Genomic DNA, 24,639 nt, shown 5'->3' with positions numbered 1-24,639 from the left:
GCCCGACCAAATACAGTGAGAGAAACCTAATGCAGCATTTCCATGAATTTCTGCAGGCCTGATACTCGGAACACGTTCAAGTATTTGAGGTCTGCTAGCAGTGAAATGAACACTGAGCAGCAAAGCAGCCCCATATGGGGGCAAAGGCACTGCGGCGGTTGTCTGTGGGCCTGGGTCAGGCCTTACCTTGACTACTAACTGACTGCATGATTCTGAGTGATTTCTTTCACCTGAAAAGGCCTCATTGGCCTCGCCTATAAAATAGAGATCACAAGGGATCTCCAGAGCCGCTTGCATCTCCAGCCAGCGTTTTTGTTTGGTGATGATGCCTTGCAGTCTTAAAGATTTTGGACTCGAGAATGGTGACGAGTGACTTTAAAATGGAAAGACAGAGGAGGATAGGCTGGACCGTGAGGCAACAGCAACCCTGCTTCTTCCAGAGCTCGCTGAGCCGTGGGTGGTGTAGGCTGTAGCCATGATTCTGCATTCTAAATCCCACCCGGCTATGCCTGTCCTTCTATCTAGATTCTAGAGTGATTTGCCTTATTTGATTGTCTTGGAGACATTGTGATTCTGTAGGGGTCACTGGCCCCTTCTAGAAGAAGGCTCATCTCTAAAATGCAGGCCTCTGCTTATCTGAATCTTAAAGCTAGAGGCAGTTAGAGTGGTGTCTCATTTTTCTCTCCCCGCTAAACTCAAGGAGCACTTTTTTCCTCTTCCTGTCACAATCTCAAGGATTCTGCCCAAAAAGCAGGTGCAAAGCCCTATCTAACCCCTCCGGTTTCCCTGAGGTATGGGCTTTATACAATGTTTTGCTTGTTAAACGTTAGCTTTCTGAGCTGACGACTCTCTCTCTCTCTCTCTCTCTTTTTTCTTCCTCTAAAGACCATTGCATAACAGTCTCCTGTTTTAAACTTTTGCCAAATCCTACACTTCTCACTGTCGGAGGTTACCACAAGTGTTTGAACAGGTAACTTCTACCTTTGAACTTCTATTGCAACAGGTTCAAAGGTTCCAGGAGAGCTGGTTAGCCACTCTCATTGGCTTCAGGTGTGGTCCCGACTCGGGCGCTGAGGAAAGGCATCATCACTAAAGGAAACGTCCGGACTCAGGAGGCTGAATGTGGTGCTGAACGAGTACAGCCAGCTGTGAGGGCCGCGTCTCCTGGACCCCGGAAGTGAGAGTATTCTTACAAGGTAAGCTGCAATAATGCTACCTGCTCCATAGCTTATATGTTTATGGGAGAGCAGAGGTAGGGTTGGTTGGGGAGAAGACAGTGGGCCGTGTGTCTATTCTCAGCCTAAGGCTCTTTCACAACATGAAATAACATTTGGTTGAATAGTAATCTCAGCTGACTTGAGTGGGAGGCAAAGAAAAAAATCAATTGAAAAGGGGGTGGAGACATGGAAGGGGCTCTGAATGTTGGCAGGAGATGGACTTGGAAGAGAGAGTTGTTAATTTCACTAAATGCAAATAAAACAGACTTAAAAGCTTTAAAGGTTATAACCAAAGCCAGGATGTGGGTCTCCTTCATCTTCCATTTAGAAATGTCTGTATCAATATGATTAGAAAGGCCATCCATCAGCTGCTGCTAACAGCCCTTCCCATTTGGAAGGGAGCAGGGAAGGGAATTCTTAACAGACTTTCTATCCCATGCTGGTGTCTGTACAAGATATGTGATGTGCATGACCTCATTGGCTCGTTACCTCCTGAAAGATAGGTGGTGTAGTTCTCATATAACAGATGAATAATGTGCCTCTGGGATGTTAAACAGAGCAGCCTGGGCTGCATAGCTAAGAGGAGGTGGGGCAGAAATTTGAGTCCTGGTCAGAATGTCACTACAGCCTGCTGCATGACGCAGAATTCTTGGGGGCTGTGAAAACCTTCCATCATTCCCTCAGATCTTGGGGGTGTCCCTCATGCATGTAGGATTGAACAGGAATGCACCCCTAGATGCTAGAGCTTTAGAATGACCCAGACTCTTCTGTACTTGAGCATTTGATCCTGGAGGAAACCATCTTCTCCTGGTCCTAAGCTCTTCGTCGGGTTGGTAAAAGAAGACAGCACCCAGGGAAGAGCCCAGTAGCATTATAATGGCTGAGACTTGACACCCACCCTGCCATCCTCTGCTCGTCGCTGAAGGGAGCTGCCCCTGTGGGAGGTGAGCTTGGAAACTAAGCAAAGCCAAGTGTTCCTCCAGCCATGAGATGAACCTGAAGATGGAAAGGCAGAGGGGACACCCTCATCTTCCCATACTTCATCGTTCTTCCATGTCTAAAGTGGGCTCCCGTGAGGCCAAGGGACCAGCGCTTATGTTCCCTGAGATTGGGGCACAGCTCGCTTTGGTTTTTATGGTTGGAGGCTTTTAGGCCCTCCTCTGTGTAGAGAAGGAATCCCGATCTAACTCTAGTAAAGAACTGAGCTTGTGCTGGAATTACCTTGATCCTTCTTAAAGGAACCAAGGCTGGGGAAAGTGCTGCTTAATTCTGGGGTGTCTGAGAGGTGGTGGGGAGGGGTGGGGGCAGGAAGGGGCAGGAGAACTTGTTCTTTCTGCCTTCAAATCTGAGAATGGAAGCCCCCATGCCCTTCTGTGGCCACAGCCGTAGGTGAATCCAGTGAGACTACTGCAGGTCCTGAGGCCCTGTAGACCAATCCCCAAGACTCTTTCAGGGCGTCTGCACATTCAAAGCAATTTTTGTAATAATACCAAGAAGTAATTTGTCTTTGCCACTGTCGTTGTCTCACGAATATACAGTGGAGTTTTCCAGAGGCTCCGAGATGCAGGATCAATCTGACAGCTAACGGCGTGTGTGCTTGTGGATTCCTGATTTTAAAATTTCCCAGTTGTGATCGGGGAGGTGAGGGAGGCAGCAAATTTGGGGTACGAAAAGGATGTGTCAGAGGAAAGGAACAGATCTCCGTGGCTGTCCCTGTCGTTCCTGACGTGCTCGTTTTCTTGGCTTTATCAGCACTGCTTCGGGGACTGAGGCAGGCTCACTGGGGACTGGAGAGTGGGTGACACAGTGCACGGCCGGCCGGCAATGCTGGCCAGGCCAGGCTGGCCTCCAGGTGTCCCCACAGTCTTGGGAAGGCTGCGAGGGCCACGGTGCCCTGTGGCTGGACCTCCCTGTCCTGGGAACCCAGGGAGGGGGTCTCACCTCTCTGACACTGGTGGTCTGCAAGGGGCACCTCAGTCATCTCCGTCTGGTTTTTGGTCTTGGTTTAGCGGTTGTCAGACCAACAGGGGGAGCGTGAGCTGCGTGGATGCAGGCTGTCTTCTGTGTCAGCCCTTAGGGACTGATGGTAAAGGCTTTGAAACCGAGCCAGGAGAGCTTTAGCGGCTTTTCTCCTCCTGGTCAGAACGCTTCCACTTTCAGTTGTGAAAGAAAAACCAGGAAGTGAAGTCCCCGAGCACGTTAGAAGCCGGCCATGGCCTGACTCCTGACACGGGGCAGCTCGGACAGGGCCCTGACGGCTCAGACGGCTCAGAACCGGGCACCCTCAGCCTGCAGAGATGCTCTGAAGCCCCTGTGACCCTGGAGGGACCGGGGGTGAGGGGAGAGGCCAGGGACTCGTGCCACGAGGAAGTCAGAGCCAGGAGGCCCCATTCACTGGAAGCACCAAGAGATGCGGCCCCCTCGCAGGGTAAGGGGGCAGCTGGAGGGGGTACTTAGTGAGGGGTCTCGTGGGCATGGGGCAGAAGCCCCGGTGGCATCCTGACCCCCAGCTCTGGCGAATCTGCCGCTTGCTGTGTCACCGGCACGTGTCAGTGCTCACTTTCTCCCTGGTCTCTAAGGGACTTCTTTAAACCCTCCTCGGGCTTCCCTGGTGGCACAGTGGTTGAGAGTCCGCCTGCCGATGCAGGGGACGCGGGTTCGTGCCCCGGTCCGGGAAGATCCCACATGCCGCGGAGCGGCTGGGCCCGTGAGCCATGGCCGCTGAGCCTGCGCGTCCAGAGCCTGTGTTCCGCAACGGGAGAGGCCACAACAGTGAGAGGCCCGCGTACCGCAAAAAAGAAAAAAAAAAAAAAAAACCCTCCCCATCAGGAGGGTGGAGGAGAAGGCAGATTGTGGAGGAGTCCTTTCTCCTGCCTCTCTTGGGGAAGGGGAACCACAACCCGGACCCCATTTTGTGGGCCTGAGCCTCTGCCTATAGCTCACCTGTGCTGCACTGGGTGTTGTCCTCAATTTTCCTGATGGATTTTCAGCCCTTCTGAGGGGAAGAGCTGCCCGATGCATGACTAATGGAATGGTTTCTGGATGAAGTTGGATCTGTTTTAAGGAGTAGGGCCACAAGTTGAATCTAAGATGAACTTGACCTTCAAGGAGTGAGTGTTGGAAAGGGACTCCATAGTTGGGGCTTACTACCTTCTCTGGGTATCCATCTTGTTGGTGATTTGAAAAGTAGGATTGGATCTGTAGCTCCAGTTTGTAGGTAATTGGTATTATCTAACAGAGGCAGTCTTAAAAAATAATAGAATTAAATTAAACTAAATTTAATTTAATTTAAAAATAAAAGATTGGTTCAGTTAAAAAAAAAAAGGAATAGTTGGTTTTGGTGATCCCTCCCTCTGTATTCCAGCGTGAGAGTTACTTTATGGTTGTCGCCTCCAATGGACAAGTATTTGAGGTGAACACAGAATAATCTTGGAAGAGACTTGGTATAAAATCTTGTAGGCATCACTTGTACGCTTGGCACAATAAAAGGGACAAAAACTGAAATAAAACAGGAGTCCCAAACACTTATAGAAGAGGCAGGCAATAGAGCGAAGTAAAGTAGGTGATATGGAACAAGATGCAGGTGAGAGGCGAAATGCAAGGCAGGTGCTCCCAGATAAACATACTCCAACTTGACGGGGTCTCTTCAAACATTATCCAGACCAAACAGGATGCTTCAGCCGAGCATTTGTTGAGGTCCTGACCTGAAATAGTCTTTTCTCCCAACTTTTAGTCTAACGCTCTGGGGGCAATGACACCTAAAATAATATCAGTGTATCATTGAGTGCCTAGGCCCTAAACCCACAGATGCTAGAGGGAGGCTGTGGGTCCAGAAAGGAGAAAGGAAGGAAACTATGGGGGAGGGGGAAGAGGAAGCCAGTTACGCACCAGCTCAAAGTGGGTACTCTGCCATTTCATTAAGACAGTATGAGGAGATGGGTGGTTAAGAGAGGTGAAGCCACCTTCCCAAGATTGCAAAGCAGCCAGCTGTCAACTGGAAGAGAAGCTGCAGTTGGTGTGATGTTAAAAACCGTGTTCCATCCACTCCTGTGTAGAATTAACCTCTCTCTGGATTTCCTAGAAATTTTCATTTTTAAAAAGATCCTTATGTACGGTGACCCGGGCAAATATTGACTTCACATATTTATTAGAGACTTTTCAGGTTGACATTTTTCTAGAATGTAAATATTACAGCTACCATTCTTTGAATATTTAGTGTGGGGCAGCGCTGTGCTTACTGTTCGTTTTGTTTTAATTTATTTATTTAATTAATTTGTTTTTGGCTGCATTGGGCCCTCGTTGTGTGTGGGCTTTCTCTAGTTGCAGCGAGCAGGGGCTACTCTTTGTCGTGGTGCACGGGCTTCTCATTGCAATGGCTTCTCTTGCGGAGCGTGGGCTTCAGTAGTTGTGGCACGTGGGCTCAGTAGTTGTGGCTCGTGGGCTCTAGAGCCCAGGCTCAGTAGTTGTGGCGCACGGGCTTAGTTGCTCCGTGGCATGTGGGACTTTCCCGGGCCAGGGCCCCAACCTATGTCCCCTGCATTGGCAGGTGGATTCTTAACCACTGCACCTCCAGTGAAGCCCCTGTGCTTACTCATTTATGGGGCTTTTATCTTTTGATCTTCAAAGCAGTCCTATGAGGTAGGTATGTTTTTTTGTAGACAGGGGAACCAAGACTTAGAAATAAACTGGACACAGTATGAAGAGATTGCAGCTGGCATTTGAACTCTGGCTCATTTAGTTCTGACGGCAAACTCTGCCTCCATTTCTGATGAGTCTAGTTTAGTGCATGGACCAGAGAATTAGAAACTGGGAGAAACTTTTTTCTTGCAAATCCTCCCACTTTCAAATCCATAGAAATGGAAAGCAGATGCATCCTTGGTTGCCACGGATTGGGAGGAAAGAGGAATGGGGAGTAACTGCTTAATGGGTACAGGATTTCCTTTGGGGATGATGAAAGTGTTTTGAAACTAGATAGAGGTGGTGGTTGCACAACATTGTGAATGTACCAAATGCCGTTGAATTGTTCACTTTAAAGTGGTTAATTTTATGTTACGTGAATTGCACCTCAGAAAAAAAAAAAAAACCCTCCCACCTCTAGGCAGGTGAATTCCTAAACCAGGACTTGGAGAGATTTTTAGAAATCAGGAAGGAGGTTTCTGTTTCTGTCTGTCTCACATGCCTGGCCAGCAGATGAACTGACCCTCATTTGGAGTGTGACCTCAGGTGACTCGTGTCCGGAGGCACCCTACGGGGGTGACATGTCCCCAGCAGCCCTGAGGTCAGCCGTCGCTGCTCTCGCCGCACTCTGCTCTAAACACATCCCGGTCTCTTTCTCCCCCATGTGACCGTGCACCATGAGATCAGAAATGTACTCTCTCGTTCTTCCCCTAGCACAGAGCCTGGTATTTTCAGGCTCTTAATTCATGTCATTAGAATAAATATGAGTTTTGGAGTTTGGAAGGTCAGGCAGCCCTTGTACTGCTGTGGTGAGGCCATGGTACCAACCCTCTGTGGGGAAGCTTGTTGTAGATCTCTGGGTCTCCATGGGTCCCTCTACTCTAAGAGTTGTGAGGTTGTGAGTGGCTTGTGGGAGGATGCAGGGGTGAGGTAGGGCTGAGGGAGATGGCAGGGTCAGAGCTTAGAGGTGGACCATGTGATCCCCAGCTAGAAATCCTCTGTTTAAATAGAAATGAGGAGTTGTTAAGACCTTTGTATGTAAGTCGAAGGACAGTTATACTACAAAGATCATGACCATCTCTTCTCTTTGGGGACATCTCGAAACAGAACACCTGATATTGACAAGGAGTTAGAAACTGACTTAAGTGGAAGAGGGAAAAAGAGAGCTCATCCTCACTGAGGGCTTCCTATGTGCTGGACAGCATACTGGAAAGTCTACCCATAGTATCCCTTTTAAGTAGAGATAATTACCTACCCCTTCTGGTGTGCAGTGGAGGGAAGCTGATGCTCAGTGACATTAAGTAACTGTCCCAGGGCCACATATCTGGTAAGTGGTAGTTCTGTTGCTCTGGTACCTGGAAAGGCAATGGCCTTAAACGTTTGCCACTGGAAAGGAGACTATTGGGAATAAAGTTTCTTGTTTACACACTGAATCTGGTGGCCCCTGACTTGCCCGACCAGGTAGTGAGTGGGCTGATTCTGCAGAGACCTCTTTCACAGCCTCCTGCGTCAGCCTGTCTTTACCCTGGCCTGGGTGATGGGGCACTAGCACTTTGTCCAGCCTATCTTTATACAGGCTCTTATCAACTCCAGCGGATTGTACTGGTTCTCCTGACCTCAGCACTCTCATGATTCACTTGGTCAGCAATAGGCTTGGAAGGCCTTTGGGAATGTTTACTGAGACAAGGACTTCCTCAGGGTAGAGCTGCTGGACTCTGACTTGTTGGAAGCACAGTAGTACATCAAGGTTGACTAAGTCGATCTAAGATCCAGTGGGACTTGTCACTGCCTGTCACCAGCCTATGAGTGGCTCAGCAACTATCCTGTGTGATCTTCATGGACTGAGTTAAGAGGATTTTGGCATTTGACTTAATGAAGGCTTTCCTGATAAATCCCACCCCACCAAGGCCTGGCACCCCAAGGCTCCCTGGTGTTTGTGAACCAAACACCAGCTGTGTAGTGTCTATACCAGGCCCCAGACACTGTCTTACTCAGCCCTTTGGAAGCTTTGTCTTTTTTCCCTTTCAACTAAAATTGGTCCTCTATCTCCATCAGACATGTCCCTTCACCATTTCCCTCCACGCTTGTCCCACTTTGGTGCCTCTAACCGTGCTGCACCTCTCACCCCACAGCCGGGTATTCCTCGTCCTCTCTGTTACTTAGGTTCATCCAACCTAATATGGTGACTGCTCTCTCCATGGAAAAGTAGATGGAGAGACACAGACAACAATGGAGAAAGGTAGTTTGGTGACAGTGACCCTGGCTGGAATCATAGTTGGGGTCTTACCAGCCATTGGCTTGGTGGGGTGGTCATCCTTGATGGACCCTGGACATAAGACTATTGTCGATACAGCCAGGGGATCAAGGACCACACGTCCTTGAGGGTCTGGTGCCCCTTAGACCACCTCCACCTCCTCCAGTCTACACTGGCCTCTCCCTTCTTCACATTCATTAGCTCATCTTGCACGCTGAATCCTTGTATAGGTGATTTTAGTGTTCGATGGACCCATAAGTCCCCAGAGGGCAGGAGCTGTGCCTTCTAAGTGTTTGGTCCTTTGCACACAGCACGGTGCTGGGCATACGCTGAGTCTAAGATCTTGGTTTGCCTCATTCAAGGGAAACTATACGTAAATTTAAAGTGCAGAGGGTAAACGTATCCCTTGCCACATACATCCTTTCTCCAGTATGTATGGAGCAGATGCTCCCAAAGCTGGGGTACATTCCACAGAGCATTTGTTTCCTGCCTGGGGAATTGGCTTTATCCCCTACTGGACTATGAACTCTGAGTGTAGTTTCCCCATGCTGGACACACTGCCCGGCACATAGTAGGTGCTCATATATTCGAATGCTTGTAGGATGAGTGAACCTTGACCTCACTCGGGTCGGGTTGCTTAGTGCTGCCCTTGCTATAGCAGGAAGTCCAGCTGTGGCATTTCTGAGGAGGGCTCAGCGGCTCTCCCCACCCCCCCGACCCCCCACTGTGTGTAGGCGCACATCGTGTCATCGCGGGATTGAGTTTTGCAACCTGTTTCCTCAGTAGACTCCCCTCCCTAGGTGCCTTTCTCTGATCTTGTGCTAATGGTGAGCGAAAGGGGAGGGTGACTTGTTGGCACTCGGTGGGTCCCCGCCGTATCTCGGGCACAGTGCTGCATTAAGATAGCCTCTGCCTGGGAGTGCTCACAACTCAGGCTGTCAGCTGAGCCCCAGGAACCCCCGAGACCCAAACCCAAGGAAAGAGCTGATCCGACTCCAACAGCTTTTCCTGTGCTATTCGGTAGCAAAGATATCACCAGTGGATAAGCATCGAAACCCTGAGGGTTTATTTACGGTTATGTTTGTTGGTGGGTCAGGGAACTTTCCCAAGCCTCGCCCTCACCTTCTCTCTGCCAGCCGCCTGACAAACTGGAACTGCTGGGTGTGGCCTAGGAATTGGGCTAGGAAAAACAAAATGTGGGAGATTAGTATCTCTTCCCTGTTTTTTTGGCTTTTATTTTTAAAGATTTTTTGATGTGGACCATTTCTAAAGACTTTTTTGAATTTGTTACCACATTGCTTCTGTTTTATGTTTTGCTTTTTGGCTCTGAGGCCTGTGAGATCTTAGCTCCCTGACCAGGAATTGAACCTGCACCCCCTGCATTGGAAGGTGAAGTCTTAACCACTAGACCGCCAGGGAAGTCCCTCTGTTTCCTGTTTTAGTTATTTAAGCACTCACACAATCTTTCCGGGGTGTGGAAATGACTGCTTCGCCACCCTTGGGGTTTTAACAGGGATTCCCTTTGATAATGCTGTCTTCCTGCTTGGCCACACGTGAATGACCCCGTGGAGGTGACAAGGAGGCCCTTTCCCATCTGCCTGGGGACATCCCATGGGGTGTGTGCTTCAGAGCATGCTGGGTGCCAGGCCCCCAGGGGAGGAGAGCCACTCAGGCCTGGGAATCCGGCCCTGCTTGGTGGAGAAGGCTAGTGCCAGGCGGTGGCCTGAGCACCCAGGTGCTGGTGAGTGGCTGAGAAGTTATCTCGTAGGTTGGGATGTTACACCAGCCTCTGTTCTCAGCAACTGCTGAGAATGTTGAAAGATGCACTTTCGGGTCCCCTTTGGCCCCATGACTCAACCTTCACCTTTGGTTTCTTATCCACTAAGGGGAATGAATGAAAAACGTTTCCACCCTCAGAGCTGCCATCCAGACTGGCCGGTAATGTGGGTGCAGGGAAAAGGCTACTGATGGAATGTAGCTTTAGTGGTGGGAGAGCTGCATTTCTAGAAATGAGGATGAGGCTGTATTCTCAGGTGTAGTCACATGAAATGCCACCAACCAAGGTAGAACTTTCTAAGTCAGCTGCCTTAGTCAGAAGTGGGATAATTCAGAGTTGTTCATTTTACCTTTTTTTTAAAAAAGCATACATATTACAGATTAAATGATACATCCTCTCAAGTGTTACTGTCCCAATGATACCTACTGTAACCTCCCTAATTAAAATTCACCCCCTGCTGTACACTCAATCCTCTTTCCCTAATATAGTTTTTATTCCACAGTATTCTATAATCTAGTTCTTGTTCAGGCTTGTCGCCAAACTCCCAATGAAATCCAACCCCACAAGAGCAGGGTTTCACTGCTATATCCCAGCACCTGGAATGATACCGATGGTATACAGTCAAGCCCTTAAATATCTTTGGCTGAATGACTGAATACTCAAAACTTCTGGACAATCCATTCATAATTTCTCCTCTTCAGTCTGTCTTTTCCTATGAGGATTATTCTTTCAGAAACACAAAAGCATACACTACACCGTCCAAGCGGTTTTTTCCTTTCTACTTGGTAGTATTTCACATAGTTCTTTCCTTATCAGACCTGCTTTATTCTCCTTACTACCTGCCAAGAATTCCATTGTGTGTAAGTGCTATAATGTATCTGGTTACTCTCCTATCAAGGAAGGCTTTCCTGGTTTCTGACATTATCAGCAATCCTATAGATTAATGATGATGAACAGAATAGCTCATACCTGAGCCCATGTGTCAGGCATTGTTCTAAGCACCGTACAGGTACATGAACTCCTTTAATCACGGTGACAGCCTTATGGGGGAGATACTAGTATTGCCATTTTACAGATGAGGAAACACACAGAAGTTATCTACCCTAGGTCACAAAGCTGACCACAGACAAGGATTGAGCGCAGTATGACTCAGAGTCCATATTCCTAGCGGGTGCCTCAAACAGCCATTTAAAGTGATGCACTTTTTATTGAACTGATGTCTTTCTATGGAATAAATTACTAGTAGAGTCATTAGGTCAAAGGGAACACATTTTAAATTGTGGTAGCGGGCAATGGGCACATCCCTACGGAGGCTGCCCCAAGTTTACGTCTTCGTGATTGATAGTGCATTTTGTACTGTTTCATCATCGCTAATCTAAATGATGGGGAAAAGGCATTTCATTTAAATTTGCATTTTAAGAAACTATAAGTGAAGTTGAATGCCTCTCCCTGGTTTTAAGTAACCTGTTTGTTTTGCCATGAACTGTCTGGTCATGCCCTCTGCCCTTGGTTTTACTGGGTTGTATTTTGTTTTTCATTGACTTCTACTCATTTCTACTGAGGAAATGAGCTCTTTGCCTATCTGGAATATTTGATATTTTTCCCAGTTTATCTTTGACTTTGTCTCTGGTATCTGTTCTGCAGGGCAAATATAAAGTTTTGTGTAGTCAAAGTTGCCAACATTTTCCTTTTATAGGTTCTAGGTTTTGTGTCTGTCTTGAGTCTTCCCCATGCGAAGATTATAAAAAACAATTCTCTCATACTTTTTATCCTCAAACACTCTCATGGTTTTCAATGTTTTATATTTAGTCTTTGATCCATCTCCAATGTATTTTTGTTTTAGGGGTAAGACAGTAATCAACTTTCGGTATTCTCACTGAATGGCTAGTCACTCGTCGCAACACATTGATTGTAAGTGAAAAAAATCTATCTTGATTTAGACTGCAGTTTAGTATATGATAATAGCATCCACTGGGAGTATTTCAGGATTATCTCATCACATAGATTTGTCTATTTATGACCAATAGAAAACTTCTATAGCTCCACAGTAAGCAAATTTGGTAACATTTGGGTAACCTCTCTGCTACCCACCCAATTCCTGTTACTTTTCAAAAACTTTCTGACTATTTTTGTAAGTTTTATTTTCCTGGGTGAACTTTAACTTTTTAATTTCCCAAGAAAATCCTATTGGTCTTTATTAGGGTTGCATTAAATGTATAAATTTATTTAGGGAGATTGGACCCCTTAACTGTCTCAAGTATGTCTTTCCATTATTCAAGCCTTTTTATGTCCTGCGGATGTGAACTTTTTAAATGTAGGTTTTACACATTTATTCTTACACACTATTGGGAATGGCCCCTTTTCCATTATTTTCGAATTAGTTATTTGCACAAAATATAGGAAAGCTATCGACTTTCTGGCTACTGATTTGGTAACTGGCCACCTAACTGAAATATCTCATGGTTTCTAATTGCCTCTTATTTCTTTAGAGAGATTTTAGGATTCCCTTCTCAGCAATTTTTTTTAATTGGGAAATATGACAATAAATTTTATCTTAGATATAACTGAATGTTGGCCCTTTCTGACTCATTTAAGATAACATGGGTAGCTGAGGTTTACCCTCCTTAGGAACCAATGCTTTTCCATTTTTTAAATTTTGTATTGAAATATAGTTGATTTACAATGTTGTGTTAGTTTCAGGTATACAGCAAAGTGATTCAGTTACACATATATATAAATATATATATTCCTTTTTTACATTCTCTTCCATTATAGGTTATTACAAGATACTGAGTATAGTTCCTTGTGCTATACAGTAGGTCCTCATATCAGCCTTTTCTCTGACCATGTTTTGCGAAAGAGGATTGTTGTCTCAAATCATGTTGTGTTTTATTTCTTATTAGAAGAAAACTCCATGTGCTACAGAAGAGTAAACTGGAGTAAGGAAAGGTGAAAACTCCTTAGCTCCAGAGCTCTGAGAAAGCTGGGTGAAGGATCTTGCAATAGAACTCTTATCTGGTTCACATTCATTGCATATAAAGGAAAAGGTTATCAGATCCTCCCAGGTATGCTCATGAGGCTATTGGTTTGTAATGTCCTATTGACCTGTTGCCATTACTTTGGGCTTTGTCTATATATATTAACTACGCAGTTAAGGAATGATATGGAGGGCTCCTAAATTGGGGGTGGCAGAAATTTAGGGAAATAACAATGGAGGCTGGATTAGAACTTAAAGCCCAACCGGGAAAGCAGAACTTTCATATACAGCCTCCTTAATAACACACAGGCCCCTTTGGAGTCATTATGAGTTGAGAAGATTTGTGACATAGTCTCTAGGAGAGAGTTAAGTAATTCAGTATGGAAGAATGTGTTAATTAACTGCGTGTAAGAACTTGGGGACTGTGGTCTCCCTTTTAATGAACTTTCTATCACCACAGAATGAGCCCATACATGCAAGAGAACAGAAAACCAATTAAGTCCCAATGAGTGTGCCACTTTCTAGAAGGCAGATTTTTTTAAAGCTTATAATTGCAATCTATATCTCATTATTGAATAGAAAATAATTCGTTCTTCAAGAGTAAAAGCAAAGATAATTAGTCTTATTGTCCTTTGAATTCCAAAAACCCAGGGCAACAGAATCATGTATTTCTAGGCTGGACCATTTACCCACTTAACACTGTAGATGACTTCATTTGATAAGATCCATCCTGCAGATTCTTCCAAGCCTGGAGGAGCAGACTGATCCTGACTGGTTTTTTATATATGTTAGAAATACATCCTTTCACCATTCATCATCCCGAACCTAATACCCTGCCAAAATATTGATCAGGAGTACCTATCTCAAGATTGTCCAGAGTGACTTTCGATAATTTAAGATTGGAGAGTTTGGGGGTGGGAGAGTTTATTAAGGGAGAAGTGGGTCAACTGAGAGTATTTAGAACAGATAATTCTGAACTAGAAAACTGGTCATTTATTCAGCAACCACTCATTGAAAGTTTACTCTGTGCCAGGCATGGTGCAGGCATTGGAAGCACAGCAGTGAACATAACAAAAATCCTTGTTCCGATTAAAGCATCAATTCAGTAGGGGCAATGGACCATAAGGGACTAGGACTATTTCAGATAGCAAACAGTGACATGGAGAAGAGAAATCAGGGTCCATGACAGTGACTGAGGTGGAAAGGGCAATATTAAATAGGGTGATCAGAGAGAGCCTCTGAGGAAATGACATTGGAGTTGAGATCTGAGCTACAAGCAATACACAACCATTTCAGATCTGGGGAAGAGTGTTTCAGGCAAAAAGAAGAGCAGATACAGAGACCCTAAGATGGGAGTGGACTTATGCTTGAAGAGCAGAATACACAGCAGAAAAATAAAATCTTTTAAGTGAAAGGGACTATCAGAAGACAAATTATTTATAGATTATAGGGAGATTCTGAAAGATTCGTAGCAATCAACATAGTTGACCAAAAACATGAATATTAGAGTAGAAGGGGGTCATTTAAGGACTTTATCCAAGGAAAACGGGACAATGAAGACATGCTGCCCCAAATCTTCAAAGGAGCAAAACCCAAAGCTGATTATGGGGTGGTCATAACCTAGGTACCAAGGCTGGTCCTGGGAGCTTGCAAGCAGGTATGAAGGCAGGAGGTGTCCTTCAGCAAGCTTGGGAATTCAACACGTCAGGAGCCAGATGAGTAATGTTGGCTGTGGCCATTCAAACCACAGAGGAAGTGAGGGGCCTGGAGAGTGAGTCAAGCGGAAGGGCTGAGGACAGATGGGCATCCTGGGGTATGGGACTAAGGCGTGTCACTATTACCACATCAGAAAGCGGAGGAAGCTTTCCAATTGGGGCAACCCTGTGGCTTGTTCAAACATCTGTAGATAACCTCAAACAAGAACTCCCAGATACAGTGTAACACAGCTCTCCTTCCTCTTTTCTTTACTGCTATTGCACTTGTCCTTACTCCATTCTTTCCCAACTGAGAGTGACGTTAAGGGAAGAGGAAAAGCTTGCAGGGGTTCCGTGGAGTGACCGATCAGAATTGTAATTTGAGTGACACAGGACACATGACGAGAGAGATGGTGGCTTCTCCCCTTGTTTACTTGAACATATCCGGAAGTGTTCATAGTTTCTAAAGTTTAGAATGGCAACCAGTCCAGTACTGGTGTAACCCGAAGGTCTTGCCTTCTCTCAGACCCTCGGTTTCTCCCATTTAAACAGTGAGAGAGTTATATGATACAAATTATGTTATATGATGCAAATCCTCTCTAGTGCTAGCATCGTAGGTTCAAAATGTGTGTGTGTGCTGTGCATTAAAAAGGAGACTATCGGGCTTCCCTAGTGGCGCAGTGGTTGAGAGTCCGCCTGCCGATGCAAGGGACACGGGTTCGTGCCCCGGTCCGGGAAGATCCCACATGCCGCAGAGCAGCTGGGCCCGTCAGCCGTGGCCGCTGAGCCTGCGCGTCCGGAGCCTGTGCTCCGCAACGGGAGAGGCCACAACAGTGAAAGGCCCGCGTACGGAAAAAAAAAAAGAAAAAAAGGAGACTATCAAGATAGTGAAAAGACAACCTACACATTGGCAGAAAATATTTGCAAATCATATTTCTGAGAAGGTTCTAGTATCAGAATATATAAAGAAGGCTTACAAGTCAACAACAAAAAGACAAACAGCCCAATTTAAAAATAGACAAAGGACTGCAATAGACATTTCTTCACAGAAGAAATACAAATGGCCAAAAAGCACATGAAAAGTTGCTAAACATCATTGGTCATTAGGGAAATGCAAATCAAAATCAAAATGAGATGTCATTTCACACCCATTAGAATGGGTATTATTTTTTTTTTAAAGAATAAAACAGCAAATGTTGGTAAGGATGTAAAGAAATTGGAATCCTCTACATTGCTGGTTGGAATGTAAAATGATAGAGCTACTGTGGAGAACAGTTTGGTGGTTCTTCAAAAAATTAAACATAAAATTACCATGTGACCCAGCATTTCCACTACTGTTTACCCCAAAGAACTGAAAATAGGTATTCAAACAAAACTTGTATACAAATGTTCACAGCACTATTCACCACAGCCAAAATGTGGAAATAACCCAAATATCTACCAACTGATGACTAGATCAGCAAAATGTGGTCTATGCATACAATGGAACATTCTTCAGCCATTAGAAGGAATGAAGTACTGAGACATGCTAAACCTTAGACATGGATAAACCTTAAAAATATTATGCTGAGGGCTTCCCTGGTGGCGCAGCGGTTGAGAGTCCGCCTGCCGATGCAGGGGACACGGGTTCATACCCCCGTCCAGGAGGATCCCACATGCCGCAGAGCGGCTGGGCCCGTGAGCCATGGCCGCTGAGCCTGCGCGTCCGGAGCCTGTGCTCCGCAACGGGAGAGGCCGCAACAGTGAGAGGCCCGCGTACCGCAAAAAAAAAAAAAAAAAAAAAAAAATTATGCTGAGTGAAAGAAGTTAGACACAAAGGGTCGCATATTACATAATTCCATTTATACGAAATATTCAGAATGGGTAAATACATGGAAACAGAAAGTAAATTAGTGGTTGCCCGGGGTGAGGGGGAGGAGAGAGTGGGAGTTACAGTTTAATGGGTGCGTGGTTTCCGCTTTTGGGGCCCCGAAATGTTTGGGAAATAACTAGAGATGGTGGTTGCACAACACTGTGAGTGTAATACTGTGACTGTGTTAAATGCTGCTGAGTTGTACATGTTAAAACTGGTTTATTCTACGTTATATGAATTTTACCTCCATTTTTCAAAATGTGGGGAGGCAGGGAGGAAGCATCTGAAATTCTGTGTATATCCTATTTGGATACCTGGTCAGCAGTAACAAACAAAGTGAGTAAGCTATTTCAGTTGACAAATACGTCTTTCAGTGTTTTCTGCAAATAAAGTCCCTTGCCAGTGCAGGCAAGGTAGTGAAGCGGCCAGGCTCATCCCATCTGTGGGCAATAGGACAGGAGTTCACCTAAAAGGAGTGCTCAAGAATTGGCAGGCCGTGGTCCGGATTACACCAGATGTGTTTTCGTTTATCCCATACCAGACCCTTACTAATAGAGCCAGAAGTTAAAATTGAGGTTTCATAAAAATCCAGTGTTCCAGGTTTTCTAGGGAGTAAAGAATCTGACCATCTGGTGACCCTGGGCTCACATTACTACATGGTAAGAATCAGCCGGGGTGGACAGCAGGTGCCACCTTTAGACTGGTCATGGGTTCTTTCTCTCTCTCCTCCCTTTGTGTTACCTGCCAGGCAATTCGCCCTCCCTCTTCCCCCTTCCCACACTGCCAGATTTCACCTTTAGACCCTCTTTTGAAGACGTTGTTTGCAAAGTCTCCCATTATGTCTCCAACTGAAATATAAAGCTGCCATGTGTAAGAAGAGGGCAAAAGTCCTCAGTGCAACAATCTGTTCTTGTATCCAAGCAGGGAGGTGCAGGTAAGAATATTTCACTTGAGGAGGGACGAAGGCAAAGGGCAGAACCCCAGATTCTAAGGTAGCACCAGACTGGTGGCAGTACCCCAGGCTGAGGACAGGGGTTGGCAGGAGGCAGAGATGGCTGAGCACAAAGCAGCTTCCCTCTTCCTTTGGCATTGCTACCTGTCCTGTGAATTTTGCAGCTTCCCCTGGGGCAGCCGCCCTTCTCAGCCTGAAGTGGGTGGCCGGCCTTGGAATGGTGTCCCGCATGGCTGGCTCTCTAATATGCTTTGCCTCCTGGACTGCCTTACCACACAATTTTGGCTAAGGCTGGATTCCAAAAATCCCAGCTCTCAGAATCCTGGCAGGTGGTCATAATAGCACCTGTTGTTAGGTAAACTAGCACCTTTGGGATCTGGCTTTTTTTAATCTTCTTTTTCTTTACCTAAACACAATGTGGAAGAAACCAAAGAACTGAGACAGTCATCCCAGTCTCTGGAAGTTCAATTTTGCTCCATAAAATGGAAAGGGACTACTCCAAACTCAGGAATAACCAATCAAGGGGTAGAAAAATGATGAAAAGTGACTCAGGGTTTCTTGTGACTGTTATGGTTCCCACACAAAATTTCTAGGCTTTAAAGCCTTTGTTAAAGTGGAAGGAACTGTTTCCCTTAGTGGCAAAAGTTCCAGGTGCCAGCTAATGGCAGCTGTCCCAAAGCTCTGAGGGTGGCTATGACTTTTTATTGGACTTGCTCTGCTCTCTTGATTTTGAGTAGGAACGTTTAGTTTCAACTCTGAGATATAGGGCGTTGCAGTAAACTTTAAAGAATACAAAATCTGAAATGCCTTTGCTGTGACCTGTAAGGGGCCAGATGAACTCAGTCTCCTTGAACCTTGTGGCTAGACTCTATAAGGAAAAAATGGGTTGTGATTTTGCAGATTTTAACAGGGAAGCAGCAGTGGCAAATGATGAGTGACCTTGGACAAGTCACTACTTCTGGGAGTTTCTATTTGCTTTGTCTGTAAAATGCGATTTCCATTAGATAATCCATGCAAACAACCCAGCTCAGTGCCTGGCATAGAGTTGGTGCTCATTTGTTTGATGCTGTTATTGTCCTAGTCAAGTCTGAAAGTTGTGAGGCAAGAGCTGAGAGAGATGGCTTCAGCGAGAATGAGTTCCTAGGACCCACTCAAATGTTAATGCCTCCTGTTAGAGTAGTTTGAAGCTGGAAACTACAAGAAAAGCTGAGTTGTGGGGGAAGACTGTTGCTTTTGGTTCGCTGAGATCACTTCCTGGCCTGAATCTTCAATGCTCACCTGCTACCATGTGTCAGGCCCATTCTCCTGCATCCTTCCTGCAGACCTGGCTAAAGTTGCCTCCAATAAAAATGGTTCCTCCAGGCTCCCTGGAGGAGAGGACTTTGGAGCTGGCAAGTTGCGGTTCTGTTGATTTCTGAGACCCTCCTGATGACTCAGAAAAGAAAGCAATGAGCAAGGCATATCTGGCCAGCAGGAAATGTCTTTCACAGGAGAATGCTTAATTTTTTTTTTTTTTTTTTTTTTTTTGCGGTATGCGGGCCTCTCACTGTTGTGGCCTCTCCCGTTGCAGAGCACAGGCTCTGGACGCACAGGCTCAGCGGCCATGGCTCACGGGCCCAGCCGCTCCGTGGCATGTGGGATCTTCCCGGACCAGGGCATGAACCCGTGTCCCCTGTATCGGCAGGCGGACTCTCAACCACTGCGCCACCAGGGAAGCCCGAGAATGCTTAATTTCTAAGATGGGTGATGTCACCTCTCCTGAGGTTCCCTCTTCTGTCTGGTTTATACTAGGGAGAGGCAGTTGCAAGAGTCCTTTGTGACCCTCGTTCTGCTTGGGCAGGGGGAGCTCTCTGGAGCCCCCTCCTCTGACTACCAGCTTATTTTGGGTCCAGAGGGCTTCTAGGCTTTGTCAGTCAAAAAATTAAAGGGTAGTCCTTTCTCAAAATTGTCTGGAAAATGATTAACCTGTTTCCTTTGATCCTTTCTGCCTTTTGGGAGGACAGTCAAGCAGCAAGGGTAGAGAATGCATTCTACTATTCTTGACAGTGTTAAGGTAAACAGTGGGAGAAATTCAGCTGCTAAAGTGGTCCAACCCTGGCTATTTGGAGGGCTAGAAGCTGTGTGTGTGTGTGTGTGTGTGTGTGTGTGTGTGTGTGTGTCTGTGTGTGTTCTTTCTGTAAACACAGAGCTATTGAGTAAAAATGTACGACCATTTCCTCTAACTTTTTCGTTCCTTCTTTTTTTTTTAGGCCTGAATTTCCTGCTGCTATTCACAAAGATGCTTTTTATCTTTAACTTCTTGTTTTCCCCACTTCCGACTCCGGCACTGATCTGCGTCCTGACCTTTGGAGCCGCCATATTCCTGTGGCTGATTAACAGACCCCGGCCCGTGTTGCCTGTTGTTGATCTGAACAAGCAATCGGTGGGACTCGAGGTAACTTACCCAGCACCTTTTCAGCTTGTCAAACTTGATCAAGCACAAACGAATTCAAGACCTGAGGATCACTGGTGAAGGAGACTTGGGTGGGGCGGGGGGTAGTATGGGAAAATAAGTCTTTTTGGTTAGCAAAACTACCCAAAATCTGTAAGTTAAACTTTCTAGTCATGGCATATTTTCCTTCGTAATAAAAATGAAATCACAGCTTTTACTGGTTTTATGATGCCAGTAATCTAGATCTGGGGTTGGCAAACTACAGCCTGCAGGCAAAATCCACCCTTTTCTGTGTGAGTAGCAAGCTAAGAATGTTTTTTATATTTTTCAAGGGATATGTAAAAAAAATTAAAAAGAGTGATAGATCATATGTGTTCCACGAAGCCTAAAGCATTTACAAAGTCCTTTACAGAAAAAGTTTGCTGACCCACGATCTAGATGAGGGAGTCAGTACTTTGGGGACAGGAGAACATTTTCATCAAGACACCCAGTGTCTGAGAATAGTAAAGAAGTTATTGAGTTAAATACCAGCTTTGAGGTAATGTTCCCTCTTAAAACGACAGACATGGAGCTGGGCTTTTCCCCTCAATTCCCTGACTTTTCAGCAAATCACACCGCCTCCTATATCTCTGAGCTAAGGGAAAGCTCCAAGAATTTTCTCTCATGATTTTTCATCTTCAACCCTTTTCAGAGAAAAAAAGCATTCCTGTTCCTTTGTAAAGCTAACCCCTTCTGATCTTTTTACAAACTCTGTTCTTCTACTCGGGAATCTTACTCCAAGTTGCCTCCACTCTCCGCCTGCCTCCCTTTTATTTGGAAGATTTTTAGCAGCATCTTCCTGTCCTGCTGGTCCTGCTGCTTCAGGCCACCATCTCTTTTCAATCCTCCCTTTCCCCCAGAGTCTTTAAGAGCAGTCCATTTGTTGATTCCCTCTTCTGAACTTCAGCTCACTGAGATCTGACCTTTATCACTACCATCTCCCCAGACTTCTCTGCATCGCTCATAATCTAACTTCTTAATTCAGTGATTCTTCAGCCTCTTCCTTTCAATTGACTTGACACTTCTTCTTTCCTGAAACTTCTACTTTTGCCTTTCATCGTATCCTTCAATGAGATTTCTTCCTAAGAAAGAAAGATTTCTTTCTTTGTCACTTAAGTTCCTTCCTTTCCTCATCTTACCGTGTCGGTCTCACCATCTCTTGATTCCTCTAAAGCAGGGGTTGGCAAACATGTTCTGTGAAGGCCAGATAGTGAAGAGTTTAGGCTCTGCAGACCACGTGGGTTGTGTCGCAACTACTCCACTCTGCCGTTATAGCGTGAAAGCACAGAAAATATGTAAATGAATGCGCATGACTGTGCTCCAATAAAATTTTATTTTAACAGTGACAAGCTATGTTTGGCCCCAGATTATAGTCTGCCAGTCCCTGCTTTCAATCCTCACTTCTTTTGAGAAAACCCCTCCTCTTCTATGACATGAATATGTACCTAAAAGTCTATGACACCCAAATCTGACTTTCTACTTCTGACCTCACCTGAGTTCCAGTCCATCTCAGTGACACTCAGGTACCTCAGGCTCCACACATCTTTGTACTGCATGTCTTCTCCCTTACACACACACACACACGCACACGCACACGCACACACACACACACACACACACGCATGCACCCTTTCCCGCTTCCCTTCCTGCTCTATCTCAGTTAAATGCATCTCTTCTTACCCAATTGCCTAAAGTTGAGTTGAATCATCTTTCGTTCTTCCTTCTTCCTCAGTCCATCTATGTAAGTAGACAGCAAGACCCCATCTTTCTTTTCTAGAAAAAGAACTTCATTTCTTTTTTTTTTTAAATTTATTTTTTTTAATGGTTTCTTTTGGCTGTGTTGGGTCTTCGTTGGTGTGTGCAGGCTTTCTCTAGTTGCAGTGAGCGGGGGCTACTCTTCGTTGTGGTGCGCGGGCTTCTCATTGCAGTGGCATCTCGTTGCGGAACACAGGCTCTAGGTGCGTGGGCTCAGTAGCTGTGGCATGCGGGCTCTAGGGCACAGGGTCAGTGGTTGTGGCGCATGGGCTTAGTTGCTACGTGGCATGTGGGATCTTCTTGGATCAGGGCTCGAACTCGTGGGCCCTGCATTGGCAGGCAGATTCTTAACCACTGCGTCACCAGGGAAGTCCCAAAAGAACTTTATTTCTGATGTCTTGACTTAATGTGACATCTGATGGAAATCTCCTGGTGCTCCAGATTAAGTCAGATCTCTTGTTATAGCCTCATGGATTACCTTGTACTTTTATAGCCCTTATCTTGGTAATAATTTACAGTTTTGAATGCTTATTTAATTGATGCCTATGCTTCTCTAAACTAACTTTCATGAAGGTTGAACCATGCCTATAGCTCTTACTGCAGCTCCAGGATCTAAATCAGGGCCTGATCCTGTAGTTCCGCTGACATTTCTGGACAAGTCCCTAGCTACTCCCTCTTTCTCAAATACCCTGTTCTCGAGCTGCCCACCAGAATCTTCAGTGTGCTTTCTTGCCTCTGTACCTTCTTTTTTTAATTTTAGTTGAAGTATAGTTGATTTATAATACTGTGTTAGTTTCAGGTGTACAGCATAGTGTTTTTTGTTTGTTTGTTTGTTTGTTTGTTTTGCGGTACGCGGGCCTCTCACTGTTGTGGCCTCTCCCGTTGCGGAGCACAGGCTCCGGACGCACAGGCTCAGTGGCCATGGCTCACGGGCCCAGCCGCTCTGCAGCATGTGGGATCTTCCCGGACCGGGGCACGAACCCGTGTCCCCTGCATCGGCAGGCGGACTCTCAACCACTGCACCACCAGGGAAGCCACGCATAGTGTTTTTTGTTTCTGGGTTTTTTTGCAGATGATGTTCCATTATAGGTTATTATAAGACACTGTATAACTCCCTGTGCTATACAGTAAATCCTTGTTGCTTCCTCTGTGCCTTTGTTCAGGTTATTCCTTCACTTTGAATTATCCTCCTTTCCCTCTGCTCTACGAAACCTCATCATTTTGGTAAATGCTTACTTATCTTCAAAGTCTCTATTGAAATGTTATTTCTTCTCTGTAGCATTTCTACTTGATACAGAATTGTTCACTTCATTCATCTCCCAAAACCATTATTACAGCAGGTACATCACAGTATTATATTTGCATGTTTTTCCCTTCTCACCCTATCCCAGCTGCAAAAACTCTCATTTATGGGGCGCTCATGGGCAGTAATTTTGTCTTAACTCACTTTGCATTTGCAGTAGTTGCCCAGTGACTGGAACACAGTATGCATTTGATAGATGTTTAAACTTCACTTGATTTTTTTAAAACGATATAACTATAATATTATCTCTTTTGTGTGTGTGTGTGTGTGTGTGTGTGTGTGTGTGTGTGCACGCACGTGCGTGTATGCCTAGGGAGGTGGGGGGAGATTTGCCAAAACATAACTGTGACAACCTCTGGATTTCTCTGATATGAAGACACCACAATTTGGAGATTTAAAAAATTGATGGACTGAGTACTAAAAGGGTCATCGCTGTGACCGCAATAGTCAGTGTTTATGTTCTTTTCAGTTCAATCCATAAGGGTTTGGAAAGGGTGGGGAAAGACTCAGTCTTAACCTAAACTTGGTCTTGTGTCTTAGGGAGGAGCACGGAGAGGTCCTTGCCAGGACAATGACCTAATACGTTACTACTTCTCAGATGCCAAGACGATGTATGAAGTTTTCCAAAGAGGAGTTGCTGTGTCTGGTAAGCCTGGATGTCTCACCTTGCCTGTAAGACCAAGGTGGGGTCCTGTTCCGTACCTCTCCTTCCCGGTCTCACTTCTAAAACTCTAGCTGTTTAAATGTGGTGGTCCAAGAAGAATCACAAATACAGCGTGGAGGGGACGTGAGCACAGAATCAGGATGGGTGCTGTAAACTGTGTAGTAGGACAGACTTGGGTTTGAAACCCAGTTCTTCTATTTCCAGCTGTGCGACTTTACATAAACGACTTTGCCTCTCTGAACCTATTTCTCACTTAACACAAGGAGAACTTCCTGGCCAAGTTGTTGTTAAAGAGTTAACAGTAGGAAAGTATTTTGATTAATTCACTAGTACATTATATTTGTTTAGGAACATGCTTTTCATAAATGCAATTCCCTGCATTATAGAATCTGAGCCAGAATTAGTATGCAGACCTCCTGACTTCTTACCTCGCCCTTGCCCCCAGTGCCATACTGCTGGCCCATGCTGCTGCCCATAGTATCACAGAAGGTAATTATCTTTTGGACTTTCTTAGAAACATCACCACGTGACCTTTGGTAGGGTCATTTGGAAAATATCAAGGCTCAGTAATTCTGTCTTGTATCATTGAACATGATGCTAGGTACACTGGTTTCCTTTCAAAATCAACTGGCTTATAACTCTCCCTATAACTTTTTTCTTTTGGGTGATATTCAGTCCAGGCGGAGGTTTACCTCTGTGACTTCTTCTCATCCCTTCCCTTCTGCCTTTTAATTATGACTATGACAATATTTAATAGTCGAGTGCTAACCAGCCTATCGTATTGCACGGATATCATCTACTTTATCTTCCCCTACAGGGGTTAGTTGCTATCACCCCATTTTTATTTATTTTTATTTTTTAAATATTTATTTGTTTGTTTGTTTTGGCTGCGTCTCATCTTAGTTGCGACATCGTTGTTTGTTTGGTTTCTTTTGGCTGCGTTGGGTCTTTGCTGCTGCGCGCGGGCTTTCACTAGTTGCGGCGAGTGGGGGCTACTCTTTGTTGTGGTGCACGGGCTTCTCATTGTAGTGGCTTCTCTTGTTGCGG

The 24,639-nt window shown here is 45.5% G+C and overlaps 1 protein-coding gene across 3 annotated transcripts in view; it reads left to right on the top strand.

Moving 5' to 3' along the window:
• The first annotated feature begins 957 nt into the window (after nucleotides 1-957).
• Nucleotides 958-24,639, top strand: part of ACSL5 (acyl-CoA synthetase long chain family member 5) — a 44,761-nt gene continuing 21,079 nt past the window's right edge. Inside the window, exons 1-4 of one of the 3 annotated variants that reach the window (XM_033841475.2) lie at nucleotides 3,491-3,645; nucleotides 12,829-12,990; nucleotides 19,650-19,834; nucleotides 23,469-23,574. In XM_033841475.2, the coding sequence (XP_033697366.1) occupies nucleotides 19,679-19,834; nucleotides 23,469-23,574 (262 nt within the window). In that variant the 5' untranslated portion in view covers nucleotides 3,491-3,645; nucleotides 12,829-12,990; nucleotides 19,650-19,678. Of the gene's footprint in view, nucleotides 1,197-3,395; nucleotides 3,646-12,828; nucleotides 12,991-19,649; nucleotides 19,835-23,468; nucleotides 23,575-24,639 lie in introns of those variants that run through there. The other 2 variants (XM_019939998.2, XM_019940001.3) reach the window with 2 other exon arrangements.

This window comes from Tursiops truncatus, chromosome 16 (assembly GCF_011762595.2).
Source record: "Tursiops truncatus isolate mTurTru1 chromosome 16, mTurTru1.mat.Y, whole genome shotgun sequence".
Classification (NCBI taxonomy): Eukaryota; Metazoa; Chordata; class Mammalia; order Artiodactyla; family Delphinidae; genus Tursiops; species Tursiops truncatus.
Note: the sequence above shows the minus strand (reverse complement) of the source record. Positions and strands in the feature narration are given on the sequence as shown.